This window comes from Lottia gigantea (genome assembly GCF_000327385.1).
Source record: "Lottia gigantea unplaced genomic scaffold LOTGIsca_29, whole genome shotgun sequence".
Taxonomy (NCBI): Eukaryota; Metazoa; Mollusca; class Gastropoda; family Lottiidae; genus Lottia; species Lottia gigantea.
Window position 1 is genome coordinate 1329565 of NW_008708943.1, and position 16182 is coordinate 1345746.

Here is a 16182-nt window from a genome sequence, read left to right on the forward strand (position 1 = left end):
TCATTTTTATGGGGTCGGACTTCTACTTTATGAAAGATCTTAATTTACGCTACCTGTATAACTGATAAGCTTACATTAAAGTGAGATTATGAGATAACTTACTTAGAATCACATTAAGAAGATCTTGAAGAGAATTTTCGGCATAATGATAACATTGTAGACAGTCAGGGAGTGACGAGAGACTAATAGTGGGGCCAATACAAGTAGACAGTGACAGGAACAGCAGTAATACCTTTGAAAGAATCAAAATAAATTTAATAATTATACTTCTAAGCGAGACTAGATTTAGCCACAATTCTCTTTGCATGTCGTCATGATTAAATAATATTGGATAGCAAATTGTAGCTTTACTTATCGAGAGGGTAGTAGAGAGGAGTAGCATCACATTGGAGATGGTATAAGAAAGGGAAAGAAGAGATAGAAGGCTTAAGAGTCAAAGGGATGCAGATCAAGAAGAGAAGAGACTTGCGGGAAAAGATGATATACATTGTGTGATGGATAGGAGAAGGGAAGGGAAGTACAAGAGAAATTATGAAGACAGGTAAGGAAAGGAAAACAGACGAAGAACGAGAAGGAAGGAAGCTATGCAGTCAACGAGTTGGTATCAGATAGAGCGAAGCATTTAGAGCCTACCAGTTTATGTTGAGATGATTAGCAGAATGGTGTAGCAGTGACAAAGTGAACTTAGAAGGTAGGATTAAATCTTTTACATTGAAAGGTATATAATGTACCTCCATGCAATGCTTCGAATATCAGTACTCCGAAGACTTATGATGGAACTAAATCTTCCATAACTCTGACCTTAAGTCCCATTCTCTAAGGACCGAATTTGTATTTAATTTTTTTTACAATTAGCCTCAGTGGTCAACAAATAAAATTGTAGAGAATTCTCTCCCCTGAAGTAAAACATATGTAAAACGATCTTTTAAATGAAAACTTTAAATTCGCATTCCAGAATCATAATCATAAAAGGATACCATGGATCTAGAAACATTCCAGGGTTCTTTACATAGAGAGACAGTCTAGACTTAACAAAAGTTCTCATAAAAAATATATAATTTGATTTTGATTCGCAGATCGTCGTAAAATATTCTAATTTTAGCTAATCATAAGAAATATTAGATTGCAAAAAGGACTTTAAAAATGGCGATCTGATGCGGCATCACTTAAATTGAACTCTTTCCAATTAAAAAAAAAATAAGAAATATGCATGTTAAAAAAAAACAGAAAATGGGGACATTACTTTCTAATGTTTCGACACCAAATGCTCCCTTAATGCTTGACAATATGTTGACTTTATTAGCAATTATGATCAGGTGTATAAATGAAAAAATTTCGTGACTCTTAGACTATACATGTACTTTATTCGAGCTTTTTCTGGAATTACAGGAACCGAAAAGATCGGATAGGAAATCGGAATGCTGTGAGTTGGAGAAGACGCAAAAAGTGTCACAGATACATTTACAACGATAAGAAAAACCCTTTCAATCCCTTTAAGATTCACCAGAAATCTACCTTCATGCTTCCAGCAATTTTAAAATTCCAAATATATGTACGCAATAAAATAACATCAATAATTATGTATTCAGGTATAACGGTACTTCATAACAGTCCACCTGGACCAGTCACATGACCTACTCTAATCACGTGACAAATCTCCAAGGAGGTGAAGAAAGCTCATGAGATTTGTTTTGACATGGCGGCCAATAACGGGATTTCTTGTGGGCAAAAATAATCATGGCGAATTTCTCAATAATTTAAAAGGATTTGAGGACTGAATGAATCCAAAATGGCAGCGACTAAGAATTATAAACTGGATCTCGATCCACCGAAAAGAAATGTTTTCGTGACTCAATTACATGCCAGGTAAAAACTTATAAACATTGTTTTAATTATTTATATCTTGTAACAACTTGTGTTAATATGTTATGATGACTGTATGTTTAATGATTGCGAGCTGTAATTTATGAGTAAAATGTAGACTTATTAGATACGGTGTGTACATTAAATGCCTTTAAATTTATCAATATGCAGACAATGTGATGCAGAGAGCAACTTAGTATCAAATTGTGTTAGATGAATTGCAAAGAGATTACTCCAATTCAAAACCTCTGATATAATTATAACCCTTAAAATAATGTTAACGATCACTACATGCAATAATTAATATTATTACACTTTATTATACAGTACCAATGAATTGTTACAAATTGTTTTTGTCAACCTGAAATGAATGCCTAGTTAGAAAAGCCATGGAGTGGCATCAGGTATTCCAGAAGGATAGGCATATCCAACCCGGCTGGTTTCAGAAAGCTCCAGGCCCGTAGGGAGGGGGGGGGGGCACATTTAGATGACTTTAATAACTTGTTGAGTCGTCAAGTTGAACCCACTTAAAAGATGTTGGCCCCTCCTGAGACTCTGGGCTAGCTAAAGGCCTGGAAGGCTCTACTTATAGTTCTGAGTTCGGCGTTCAAATATCAGTTGAAGAGCAGTATAATCCTTGTCTTTTTGACCTTTTATAGTTTTACTTTCTTATATTTTAGAGAAGATGAAGATGATATTGTACAAATTCCAGTTGTTAAAGAAAAGGGACATCGTCTTCTTGAATCTAGTTCCAACACACATCAACGAACTCTCCTGTTAAAACAGGAGGTGGAGATAGATAAGGTTGATGCTGAACTTGAAGCCAAACGACGAGAATTCAAAGAGCGTATGGAAGCATGCGAAAAGCGTAGGATTGAAGTTCAGAAAAAACAGCAACGGGTATGACATTACTTACAGTGGTGGCTACAGAACTTTGTATTTGGAGTGACCATTAACTATTTTTTAAAAATCTGCATTTTATCCAATTTCAAGAGTTTTCTTTTTTAAAAAAAGAAGCATATTTCAACTAGATTTGTAATTTTTGTTTTTTTTGGGGCTTGGCTCCGATACTGATTATTTACATAAGCCTACATATATTAAACTTTTGTTGAGTGTCCTTATCTCTACACCATCTGCTATTAGGCCGACAAGCCTGGAAAGTCAAAGGCAGTCACAATGTCTATTTAACTGCAGACATTTCATTCTGACAAGCTTTTAAAACAATAATGGAGTGATCATATCCCTTTAAAGGTTTTAAGTCAATAAGTCAGTAATAATAGTTGATAATAAGATTATAACCGGAATAATCCCCCTTGTTATTAATCCTCTTACTATCCAGTCTTTAGGTCAAGCCATTTCAGGTCAATTTACTAAACAAGAACATTATTAGCTATGTAGAATATAAAATTAGTTTTTTTTCTAATATTTGAATGTATCAAACAATTTCTTCAAGTTTGTGGTCTGTCTTAGGTTGTTGTTCCAGAGCAACGACAAGATGCTTTTTTCAGGTAAAATCAGGTAACATAACAAAATTATACTTCAGATGAAAGACAGAGTGGCAAAGTTTGAAAAATTTATCGAAGAAAATGAAATAAAACAACGACGAGCGATACAGAAATATCAACAGGAAGTGAGGTTACGAGATCGAAAGAAATCAGAATTAGAAGAGTTACAGGAACAATTAGAAAAGGTTAAACAAAGGTAAGTGTTGGCAAAAATTTCAAAATGATTCTGGTTTCCTCCAATGTTTTAAGATGAGCAAAGCAGCTTTTAATTTATATTATATAATAAGAGTCATTAGATAACAGATCAAGATTTTTTGGTGTTTTGTAGACACAGATATTTACAGAAATTGTTAACTCAATATAAAAAATATGAAACCTATTTATTGGCTGTGGTGGAAGCTATGCCTGAAGGTAAGTCATGCTTTAATCACAGCTTTCCTTTCAGTCCATATAGATAATAATGTTCTCTTTGTACTTAAGTTTGTCAACAAAACACCCCTTTCATCATGGCTCCTAATGTTTGATAGACAAGGTGGCATTAAGAAATAAAGGATTGTTAATGCCATTTCATCTATTTCAGACTACATCACATCATCAGAAGATAAAGTAAAAGGGTTAATGATGAGACATCGAACATTATATGAAGCTAATAAAGATATCGTTGATAAATTAGGCCACATGGAGGACGAGGTTTGTTTCATGCTGTCGCAACATTAGTTAAGCTTAACTCTATTAATATAAGCATACCTATACCAACCTCATGATATACCTTAGTCCTCTTTGAAGCAGTCAATACTAAGTGACACAATATGCTTAAGGTTATGCTACATTGAATTCAGAGTACATTGCTTTACAATTTATTTAAATATTGTGTTCAAAGGGTTAAAAAACTAGGATGTTAAGACTACAGGAATTTGACACATCTATCTTAGCTGAACTGTAGACATTGTACATCCAAGAAACACCAAGCATCACTTAACTCTAGGTTACGCCCCAGAAACACCAAGCATCACTTAATTCTAGGTTACATGCCAGAAACACCTACACCTGCAACAGGCTGTGCACGTTAAAGATCCCTCGACAGTTGGAAATCGAAAAAAAAGGAGCAGGCTAAACTGCTGTCCTGGAAAAATTTCCCTCATGGCACCCTGCATGGCACCTTTTCTTTTACCCTTATATTGCAGAAAAGTAGGACGTAAAACTCCATTCATTTCATTTACGTCCCAGAAACACCAAGCATCACTTAAATCTAGGTTATGTCCCAGAAACACCAATCAAACACAAACGGTGAAATTTTCAAGCCATAATTGTGGAGATGATGTAAGGTTTTATTTCATCGCTATCAAATGTGTTTTATTCCAGTATGAACTGAAGAAAACCAAGTTAGAAAATATCCGACAGGATCATAATAAACGAAAAGTTTCATTTAACAGTGAGCTTGCTCATCTCAAAACATCAGAAGAAAATAAAACCACTTTAAATCAACGGAAAGAACAAGAATTTCTTTTATCAAAAGGAGCTTTAAGAAAGAAGGTGACTTTTTATGACATTTTTTGATAAATCAGAACATCAATCAAATGTAGAGTTGTAGAGAAGTTCACTTCGCTAGTCCAGTGCTGAACAGAACTCTGAAAGTAGAAGTAGTATGTAAAACTGCATATTATTTTTTCAGAGAACCAATCTAGGAGTGATTTATATGTCGATAGATAATATTTACGAGAAATGCAGGAAAATCTTAGACCTGCCAGCTGATAAAGTTGATATAGACGAAAAATTAAAACGAATTGAGGTAAATATTTCAGTGTGTTGAAATAAAATCTTTATTTTTTTGTTATTTAAAACAAACGAGCATTCTGTGGGGTGAATACTCGTGTAGTATTTTAGAATAGAAAAGAGTTTGATTATCCAACCTTTTGAAATTTAAAGTTTGTTAAACAGTTGATGTGGCTTCTTAAAATCTTGAATAGATTAATTGAGACAAAAATAACTCGAAATAAAATTGATCATAAATGTGAAAGATATTTTTTTTCTTGTTTTCCAGTCTTATCTAGTAGAAAGATCACAGGTTGCTGAGATTGTCCAGTCTAATACGGGTAGCACAGAATCATCCGATTCACATCCAGTTGTTCGAGATAAACAAACTAAAACCGTGAGGATAAAAGGGCCATAACTCAATGTCGGTTGTCTTAAGAACCAAAGTAACATAAACTGTTTCTTCAACAGGGATTTGAGGTATTAATTTTGAAAAGGTTTAGTAACTTAAGAACATAGAGAAGTTTTACGTCCGATTATTGTTTTCTAACCTAATAATTCATGCATCAGATACCTGTAGTTTCAACAACTAATGAAAACTAGAAAGGAGTTTTAACATGTATTCTTTACAATGAAATCCAATAGTCTAAGGTCTGAAGCTCATATCCAATAAACTGAGATGAAATTTAGTTTTAGGAGATATTGCAATCTGATAGATCAATCATTTAAATCAATTTTAGTGAGTGAATCATTTTGGTGATTGACCAATAAGGTGATCATGTTAATTAAGGGTTGAGGGTTTATGAAAGAGCAACTGACTAAACACTACATAGATTCAACAGTGGACATTGGGTATAACTAGGGCATAAATTTGCCAGTCATGTCAGAATGTTGCCACAAAATGTCCTGATGTTGCACTAATTTTCATAGCTACCTTCAATATTACAAATGTTAACAAATTTGATTAATTTCTCCAAAAAGCATGTCTGTGAAATTATTTAAACTTCAAACCTCATTTATTTTTTTTTATCATTTATGTTATTACTCTCTATTAATGTTGTTTTGTTGTGTAATGTCGCTTTTGTTAGTGCTCTTACAAAAATATTTTTTGAATCGATGTCATTTTACTCTTTTTTTCTTTTAAGATATGAATCATGTTAAATTTCCAAATATTAATATAGTCAAGAGAAATATTTATGTACATCACGTTTCAATTCAAGTCATAAACATGAACAGACTAATTTTTGTTAAGTAGGTAGTTTAAGTATGAATAAAAATAATAATGGTCTAACTTGTTTATTACTATTTTCTACCAAAAATCAGATTCGACTAAGCATGTTCATGTTTAGAATCGTACCTACATATTCATAAATACTTGACTATATTATTTTATTTAAGAAATTAATAACTGTTTATAAATTTAATATATAATATATGGGTATTTTTTCAATCTTTATTTTTAAATTGAGAAATAGTATTTTTTTTTTTACTTTGCTCAATTCTTTGTTTCAATTCTCCAGTATTTTCAACGATCTCGTATAAAATTTCTACCATAAAATGTTGTGTTATGTTAAATTTTCAATTTGGTCTCCTAAAAATTTGATTGAAAAATTCATGTTAAGGTTTATATTCTACATCGAAAGTTTTTATAATTTTTGGATAAAGGTGGCCATGTCAGAAATGTTGTATGACTTTTTGTAGTCTTGGGCCTATTGCCAGAAAATTTGTAAATTATGTTTATTGTCCGGCTATGCAGAAACACTAATTCTGAATATTTATTTTACCAATTTTTGTATTTGATAAACCAAATAAGCATCAACAGCTATATGGATTCTCTAAAAGGGATACTGATCCTGGTGTTATAGTAATACATGTATTAAGGAAAAGCTCAAAGATATTTAGACAAATTTTTATATGTTATATTTCTATGATATTTTATGTATAATTACGAACAAATTTTAGCATTATTGTCATTGTTATATTGAAGCCAATTCTTCATATTATGTATACAAATATATTTTATTAAAAAATAAAAAAAAAATTCAAAGGAGATCTATATAGTTATCAGCTATAGGGTCCTTTAAATATGTGAACGGTAAACACCAGATCTTATCTCGAAAGCACCAGTCATGGTTTTTGTAATTGTTCTGACTCTTGAACCTACAGCATCTAATTTTGTGTGTGCTTACATTGTTGGAAAAAGCAAAATTGTAAACTGTTGTCAATGTAATAGATTCATGCTCCATAAACAGGACTTTTCTATCTCACCCTTTTCACAAATTTAATAAAAGCAAACATTCAAGAATCCTGATTCAATGTTTTATTTATAATGATAAAAATGGAATGATTTTTCTATGTTAATAAACATAAAATTATCACAAAAACTATTGCAAATAGTCAAAATGGCTTCCATGAAAAAAAAAATACATTTGACAAGGCACTACATATCTAGCACTAAAACTCATTGCATCAATAATTTTTCAAAACTTTTCTGATGAAAGCACTCCAATAACTCTAAAAATTTGTTCTATAAATAGAATCATCACAGATTTTGGCAAAAATTGAACATCCACAGGTCAAGGACACAAAACAGACATTCAAGGTCAAGGACACTCAGGTCAAATGATATATATATATGTCCAGGACTATTCGGGTCATATGGTTGTTATAATATTTAATACCCAACCAGATAACAAAGATCAAAGACACAAAATGTCAACAGATACCAAATATCCAAGATACTAGTTCTAATATTCAACAATCTACCTCAAAGGTTCAACTGATAACAAAGGTCAAGGACACAAAAAGTCACAGGAGACAAAAGGTCAAGACATTCACTGTCACACTTTTGTTTCAATATTTTGAGTCAATTGTTTTTGCTGTTCCTGTTTTTGTCGATCTTTTTCACGATTCAACGCTGATCTATAACGTTCATATGACATCACAAGTTCTTCAAGTTCTTGTTTATAGATCCGTCGAATCAATGCATCGAAATATTCCAGTTCATTCAAACGAAATAAGTCCCACTGAAATTAAATTAAATTATAATCAGTGATAGATAAACATTTTGTCATGGCACTTCCAAGATAACACTACAGAGAAACATGAATGTAGACATTGTGCCAGACACACACTATTTCTCATACCACAGAAAACTGAATAAATTGATAATAATTCAATTTTGGACAGTAAAGAGACATGCATTATTACAGTCTTAGACCTTTATTTTCAGATGTTAATGTCTTAATATGTTGATATTTTGTAAATTCATATTAGAAGTGATATCTCATAAGGCTTCAATGAATGAGATTCAACCTGACAGTGCCAATAATGGGTTCCTTCTTACCTTTAGTTTATGGTCATGTTCAGGTTGAGCTTTAAAATACACAACTAGCCATGGTGGTATTTCTGAAATTGACAAAACATTAGACATGAAATATTTTCATTGGATAAAAGAAACTGTTTACTGCCTCCAATTTCCCTCCTTCATAGGATCTTTAAAATGCAAGGCATGTAGCACACAGGGTGTTGGTTTATTGACCATTTCAAACAACTTCCATCCTGCATCACTGAGAAAGAGCAAACAGTTGAAAAATCTGAGTCAAACAGCTGACACTTGGTTAGAGAACAAGCATCTAATTGACTAAGTCACCAAAGTTCCAGTGTTATTTTGTCACAGCAAATCTAACCTTCTTTTAAATATGGGTTAGCAGGCACTAAAACATTGGTTTGACGTGGTTGTTGAAATTCTAGTTGCTGTGGTAAAGCAGCTCCCCCTAGTGATGTGCTGTGTGTTGTCATGGTTTCTTGGCTAATCACTATACTTCGTGGTACAGATGTTGAACAAGGATGATGGGTTTGAGCTGTTTTTAAAATATGGCTGAAAAATAAAATTAAATAACCACATGACTTGTATCTATCCAAATTATAATCCTAAGGTCAAGGTCCACAAACATACAAATTTAAAGAGATAGACAAGATATCGAATCTAATTTAGTAACATCATTATTATGAAGTTCTTATTCAACTTATTAACCTCAATAAATGCTATGCCCCAACTACTGCCAGATACTGAAATGACTAAGCTTTTATAAAGCATTTGCAGTTACTGCTACTGTTTCAGAGATGCCCCTCAGCTCCACATTACAGCCATTAAACCCCTTATGTTAGTTTTACTATGCCACTGGCCTCTGTGGTCGTATAGACACATACGTAGTTATCGAAAGGAAATTGCAAAAAAGCTGCTGATGTGACAAACTTACTTGACATAAAATACTCCATGTTCTTTACTTTCAATTCTTTCCCACCCCATTGGTAAACTTTCTTTCTCCAGGGGGTGACTCCAGTGAGTGGTCTGGGTATTATGGTCTATATAATATTTTTTACCCCGTAATGTCCAGTCCACTGACCAACCGACAGGTAGGGGTAATTCTTCTGCACCTGGACTACTAAGAAAATTACCTGAAAAAATTAGCAGTTACTGTAAAATCATTATTTTCCAGGGCACCAAATTGTGCAGATTTGTCCTTAGTCAAAGGGAAATATATTCCTGTATTCTGCTAAGTTCATTAAACAACTAAAGAATGTCTTCATGGATTCTTAAAAGGTAAAGAAGGCATACATCACAATAAACTTTTTTTACAACATAAATAAATACAGGCACTCACTTTGGTTAGCAGATGAGACAGCAGGGTTTAATATATCACCATGGTGATCAACAGTAGCAGACGGATGAACTTTACTTCTTCTTACACCACTGATTGGTTGATTTCTGTCGCTTGACATTAAAGCTGATACCTGATTCGTTGGTTCTGCGGCATGTATTGCACTACTTGCTTGGCTCCTTTCTGAATATAAATTTGTTAATGGCGTGGAGCGGTCACTGGCTGAAAGTAAACTTGATTTATCACTTGTAGACGAAGTCCCCGATTTTGGCGTAGGGCTATCTAATGGTGAGCCAAGTAAATTAGTCCTGTTAGCACTAGGATTTTGTTGAGCGTAGTAATTTCGTATTTCTTGATGATACTGTTGAATTTGGTAATTGTCATCATATTGTTGTTGTAAATTTGAGTATTCTGAGTTTCCCAGCCCAGAAGATTGAAACAGACCCTCAGAACTTTCCTCTGAAAAAAAAAAGAATATTGCTCATTTACTTTTCTTCAACCTTTTGAGGTGAATCTGCTTATTCTAGTATCTTAGTTTTCATTAATTATTCCTTGAACACTATTGCTAGGATTTACTGTGTGTCCTAGGCCAGTGCTTTCATGTTTCCTCTACTTATTAAGCACACCTTGCCTACCAGCATTTGAAGAAACAAAATAGAATACTCCTTGAGAAGGAAAATAATCTTACCTGGTTTTACAGTGGCACTTGGTTGATGAACAGGCGATGAATGAAAGGTAGTAGTAGGATGGTAGGAGACATTAGGATTGGCAGCAGAACTGGTTACAGGTTTTTGAGCGCTTGAAGGTTGAGAAAATGTCACACCTGAAGTCCTGGTTGTAGCAGTGGTAACACTCTGTGTGGACGACAGTCGAAGATTATGTAGCCCTTGTGTTAAATTATGGGAGGGGCTAGAATGTGATTGTTGATACATTTGTATCTGTCGATCTGTGACTTGGTTAGTGTTTACCGGAGGTTGAGCAGGAGATGTGAGACGTATTGGAGAGGGAACACCAGTCTGTAGAAAGTTACCACCTGTTGCTGGAGTCTGTTGAGGAACGTAGGATGCAGGGTTTCTAGTTGTCCTTCGAGGAGTAATGATACTTGCTCTCACTGGTGTATGATAATCTAAAGACATAAAAATAAATTTAATAATATGTCAGAGAGGGTGATCCATTTTATAAAACTCAACACAAATTACTGCATATCATTTGAGTTTCATAAAAATATCGTCATAAATTTCTGCTTAATTATGAATTTGAATAGTAAACTTAAACTTACTACGCAACATAGGGGGTGTATCTCTTTTAATATATCGTCCTGCAATTCCTTCGTTTAATCCGCCATCTTTCTTTTTTGAATTGGACAACATCCTCTTTTTATCCATGGTTCAAAATGCAGATAAACACTCAACAGTCCAGTTGCACGCAACAGACATTCATATCATTTTGATATTCGTTTTTCTGATGTCATTAACTCTGGCACTGGCATAAGGCTTTTCTGTCTGGTTTTGGCAGTTAACCTTATTCTTCAACTTAAAAGCTGGTTGCACAGAGTGAAATATTGGAATAGAAATAACTCTTGAACAGATGGCACTAGAACAGGTCCAGGTATAAAAATGAAGTAATTTAAAATCAATCAACAAAATTATTTCATAAAAACTACTGTCTATAATCTAGGTCTTTATCCAGCTAGCAAATCAATCAGTCATACAAAGTCTGGAACACTGTTAACTTTCACTCTCTAAAGAACATTTAGAATATCCAAATTCGATCGGATAGTTGCTGATTATAAAATCTTTACGGCACACTATAATGTAAAGATATGTGAGGAATATCTTAGCTACATTGTGCAGTTAAACTTTCTTAATATTGCACATGTATCAGAGTTAGACACTTTGAGCAATCTGATTTATAAATAACTCTCTTAAGTGAGTAATGCACTTAAAATTGTAGGTCACATTCTGTACTTGAGAGACATTTGTCATCCCTTTGGTATTCATAATCAAGTGGTCACTTCAATCAAGATTTAGAATAAATGGAATGCAGTTATCTGAGTTAAGTTATTTCATCATTGAAGTCATTTTGACCTTGAAAATGACGGATTCAATTCATGAGACTGACAATAACTTGACAGTAAAGTGACGTGAGAAACAGAAAAAAAGACTGACTGACAAGGCTGCAAGAGTGTAAACAAACATAAACACGACTTTGACACCCTCTTAATGCACAAAATGGCGTTTTGATTAGATTAATTTGTTAATCGGCACTCCAACAGAAATACAAACAACACTACACATCAGCCAATTAACATGAATTACTTTAATTACGGTAGGAAATTAAGATAAATTGAACTTGATAAGCTTCACAGGAAATGGCTTCTCGCACCCTCATGTGCACTACGTCACAGTTTGTGCGTACGCTATAACGGAAGTGACGTTTTGTGTCCATTGTTTATGTTTACCGTAGCAACATTACAACCAGGGAAACGGATAACTTGTCTGGCTGAAACAAATGTGATAAAATCGTTGTAGCTTTGATTTGATACAGTATTCGGCGAGTAAACCTCACAATTTACTTCTAGCTGATCCTCAGGACACACATTTCACCGTACAAAATGTCTACGTCTCCAACAAATGAGGAAGTCAAGCCAGACACACCCAGCACAACACAACTGAGTGCCAAAGAAAATGAATTTATCAAGGCAAAATCGTACCTTCTCACTGCCAGTACAAATACTGGTATGAATCTGTAAGTAGATTGAGCTTTTTAGCAAATTTCTTAGAATATTTTTTAGTAATTTTTATTTGTGAATAGATTTGAGAAAAATACTGTATGTGAGCACATCATTTAACATGAAACTCCTACAACCTAATAAACACACTAAAAACCAGAATAATGTATTCCCTGAGTAGATATAAGCTAAGGTACGGTACTTGCTATGTTTGCATTAGCCTAAAACACTACTTATCAAATAATCTGTTCTTACAAAATAATTCAATTGCCCATTTTTCTCATATTTAACTAATACCGGTAGAGCTTTTTCCCCCTTCATTTATGAATATATTTTATTGTCTCTTCAGGTATGACCATCTATCTAAAGTTTTAAACAGAGTTTTAGATGAGAGGCCAAATAATGTAGCTGATATTATTGAAGATATTAGTAATGATACAAAACGATCTAAATTCACATCTAAAGCTGATACAGTTCAGGACAAAGTTGATAAATCTACAGAAGTAGCACTTGCCCAATTACAGAAAAAACTATTCTCAGTAAGTTCTGATTTAATCACATGCCATATAGTTTCTTGTTTGAATTTCAATTTGATTAGGCATTCATGTCTGTTGATAATAAACTAAAGTAAGACTGCTTACATGAATGACATGGGAAACCTATCTGAAAGGCATAAAATTGTTACCTAAATATGGAATCTGAACTCTTAATCATTTAATTTTTATTTTTAGAAAGGTGAAGGTGAAGAAGAAGAACCACAACCAGATGAAGAAGTTGAAACTCCCCTCCCCAATCTCATGGAATTGTCCTTTTATTTTGAACAAGCTGCTATTGGTTTGAATAGAGAGGAAGTGATTCGCGTCTGGTTGGCTTTAAAAAACTTGGTAGACAATCACCCGTTACAACATGTACGATTTTGGGGTAAAATATTAGGAACTGAACAGAATTATTACGTGGCTGAGGTGGAATATCGAGAAGGTGATGAAGAGGAAGAGGAAGAAGAAGAGGTAAAACTAAATAGTTTTAAATCTCATCTTCATTAACCAAAGATAAACGTGTAAAAAAAAAAAGTTTCATTGCATTTTATAAACCAAATAAGGTACAGAACAGTTGAGCATAAAACCAATTTAATTTCATTTCATTACCCATGTACAGAATAAAACTATATAGGATATATAACTCCATTTCATTCCTCATTTTCCTCAGCAGCAGTTTTAAAATTTTCCCATTTCTATTTTGACAGGAAGAACAGAATGAAGAAGACACAACAGAAAAAGATGATGCTGAGGAGGGAGAAGAGGGTAAGATATTTAGTTTGTAAAATTTCAGAATCTCAAATGCCACCAGATGCCACTATGCACCTGAGTTAATCATATTCTCTATAAATGTGATTTTTTTATTTATAAATTTATGTTAAAGGTCATTTCAATATCTCTGTATAAATTGGTAGAAGAAAAAGCATTCCTGGATTATTGTGAGTCTAAAGCAGTCTCTAGTGATCATTCAATCAATTTCTATTATATTTTCTAGAAGAGACTGAAGAAGATGATATTCCTAAACCAGAATTTAAATCACCAGCTCTTCCACCTAAAGAAGACAACAGAACTGGTGTTAATAAGAAAACATACTTTGTCTGTAATGAACGTAAGTGTCTTTTCTAGACCTTAATCTCATTTCTTCACAGGAGCATCATTAGCGCATAGCATAATACATTAATAAACAGAAAAGTGGATTGAATCCAAAAAATTCAGGTGTAAAGAAAATATTTGAAAGTTTATGTTAAGAGTTAGGATTATGTTTTTTTTTTTAGCTGGTAAACCCTGGGTAAAACTACCAGCAGTGAACCCAACCCAGGTTTCTGTAGCAAGGAAAATCAAGAAATTCTTCACTGGCCGACTTGATGCACCTGTAAGTTAAATAGATTATTTTACATAACTCCAAAAATAAGGAAAATAAATTGTTGCATGTTTCGCAAAATGCTTTTTAATTTTTCAGAAGGGTTGTGCTTTAACTTAGCATTCCTTAGAAATTCAATAATAGCTCTTGTTAAATTTCATTGTATTTGAATCGTAAATGTATTATATTTTTATAGGTTGTGTGCTATCCACCCTTTACTGGTAATGAATCTAACTACCTTAGAGCCCAGATTGCTCGCATCAGTGCTGGAACTCACATCTCGCCCCTTGGATTCTACCAGTTTGATGAAGAGGAAGAGGAAGAAGAAGAGGGAGAAGGTAAAGCTTTGAAATTTAATTCAAAATTGTTCTACTTATTTAACTTCATCAACTTGAAATCTTGTGACCTTCTCAAAATCTTGAATAACACTTTTTCCGTCCCTGTCTTCTGTTCATTTAGAATTTTCCCGAAAAACAGAAATAGTAGGATAAAAGTCCTAATAATTTTATCATGAAACATGAAAAAAATCGAGTATCACATCTTAATCAGATATATTTAGCTGAATGTTGTGAGTAAATGTAATTTTGTAGTCTGTAGTCTCTTATCTAGAGTTATTTCCCTTTATCTATTCAAGTCTAATTCCCCATTCGACATTAAAGACATATAGTTTAACTTATGAATGTGTTTTTCCCTTTTTTACAGCTAGAGATCATTTTGTAGAGAATTTAGATTTTGAAGGTATTACTGTGAGGGAGCTAGCAGACCCTAGTTTAACTAACTGGGTTCATCATGTCCAACATATTTTACCACAGGTGAGGGACAGGTCTTGTTTATTCCTTACAATTAAAAATTGTCTGTCACTAAGTTGATGCTCTTTTGTGTTTGATTTTTTTTTTATTTAAAGTCCAATTAAGAAAATTTTGATCATAAGTTTTAGATTCAAGGTTAATTTTTTTTTATGAAGATACAAACTTTTAATTGTAAAATCACAGTATCAAATTACCTTGAAATTTGATGTTCTAGGGTCGTTGTTCCTGGTGGAATCCTGTCCAGAAATCAGAGGATGATTTTGAAGATGAAGATGAAGAAGAAGAGAGAGAGGAACCAGATGAGCCTGAGCCAGAAGTTGGACCCCCACTCCTCACTCCCATTGCTGAAGATGATGAAGTAGGGGGCATGTCACCCTGGACTCCTAAACTCTCCTCCAATATCATTCCTCAATATTCCATAGCTGTCATGCACTCTAATTTATGGCCTGGTGCTCATGCTTTCGCTTTTGAAAAGTAAGTATTAATTAAACGGTTTATTGACCCCAACTTAAAACAGAATGCAAAATTAACCATAACCTTATACTGTGCATTGAATGTATGCAGTTATTTCAATGATTGATTTTAATGCTTTCTTATTTTTTTATCTCTTTTTTCCATTGTTTTTAACAACAACAATTAAGACCTAAAATGCTTATATTTTAACAATATTGCTCTTGGTTTTTCTTTTCAGGAAATTTGAAAATATTTATATTGGATATGGTCACAAATACGCTCAAGATAATTTCAGCCCTGTACCACCCCCAGCTGTCCAGGAAGAGTTCCCTAGTGGTCCAGAAATCACAGAAGGTGAAGACCCTACACCTGAGGAAGAAGCGGCATTACGTGCTGCCCAACAGGAAGCTGCTGAGGCTGCAGAAGAGATGGAAGAGGCAGAGGAAGAAGAAGATGAAGATGAAAATTAGATTAAAAAAAGGGAGGGGAATATTGCAAAATTTTGAACA

General features: G+C 33.5%; 3 protein-coding genes across 3 annotated transcripts; 2 read left to right on the plus strand and 1 right to left on the minus strand.

The window, feature by feature from the left end:
* Positions 1–1728: 1728 nt before the first annotated feature.
* On the plus strand, positions 1729–5903 carry LOTGIDRAFT_232483 (hypothetical protein). The gene is made up of 8 exons (XM_009056837.1): positions 1729–1866; positions 2544–2763; positions 3407–3564; positions 3697–3779; positions 3949–4058; positions 4731–4901; positions 5041–5157; positions 5410–5903. The coding sequence occupies exons 1-8, from the start codon at positions 1790–1792 to the stop codon at positions 5536–5538; spliced, it is 1065 nt and encodes a 354-aa protein (XP_009055085.1). The 5' UTR covers positions 1729–1789; the 3' UTR covers positions 5539–5903.
* A 1522-nt stretch (positions 5904–7425) lies between these two features.
* On the minus strand, positions 7426–10088 carry LOTGIDRAFT_189497 (hypothetical protein). Its single transcript, XM_009056838.1, has 5 exons — positions 9788–10088; positions 9383–9581; positions 8810–9000; positions 8467–8528; positions 7426–8146 (listed from the first exon to the last, which is right to left on the minus strand). Exons 1-5 carry the CDS (start codon positions 9903–9905, stop codon positions 7961–7963), a joined length of 756 nt encoding a protein of 251 aa, XP_009055086.1. The 5' UTR covers positions 9906–10088; the 3' UTR covers positions 7426–7960.
* Positions 10089–12398: 2310 nt separating this feature from the next.
* LOTGIDRAFT_118662 (hypothetical protein) lies at positions 12399–16143 on the plus strand (the record flags this gene model as incomplete). Its single annotated transcript, XM_009056839.1, has 10 exons — positions 12399–12532; positions 12865–13054; positions 13247–13522; positions 13768–13816; positions 14049–14159; positions 14326–14423; positions 14608–14749; positions 15114–15223; positions 15435–15694; positions 15912–16143. 10 exons carry the CDS (start codon positions 12399–12401, stop codon positions 16141–16143), a joined length of 1602 nt encoding a protein of 533 aa, XP_009055087.1.
* Between the last annotated feature and the right edge of the window lie 39 nt (positions 16144–16182).

Coding starts and splice junctions, on each gene's coding strand:
- LOTGIDRAFT_189497 (XM_009056838.1), bottom strand. CDS start 9,905: ATGTCAAGCGACAGAAATCAACCAATCAGTGGTGTAAGAAGAAGTAAA. Junction 9,582..9,787: donor TGTCTCATCTGCTAACCAAA/GTGAGTGCCTGT, acceptor TAATTTTTTCAG/GTAATTTTCTTAGTAGTCCA. Junction 8,147..8,466: donor AACATGACCATAAACTAAAG/GTAAGAAGGAAC, acceptor ATTTAATTTCAG/TGGGACTTATTTCGTTTGAA.
- LOTGIDRAFT_232483 (XM_009056837.1), top strand. CDS start 1,790: ATGGCAGCGACTAAGAATTATAAACTGGATCTCGATCCACCGAAAAGA. Junction 2,764..3,406: donor TTCAGAAAAAACAGCAACGG/GTATGACATTAC, acceptor ATTATACTTCAG/ATGAAAGACAGAGTGGCAAA. Junction 3,780..3,948: donor GGTGGAAGCTATGCCTGAAG/GTAAGTCATGCT, acceptor CATCTATTTCAG/ACTACATCACATCATCAGAA.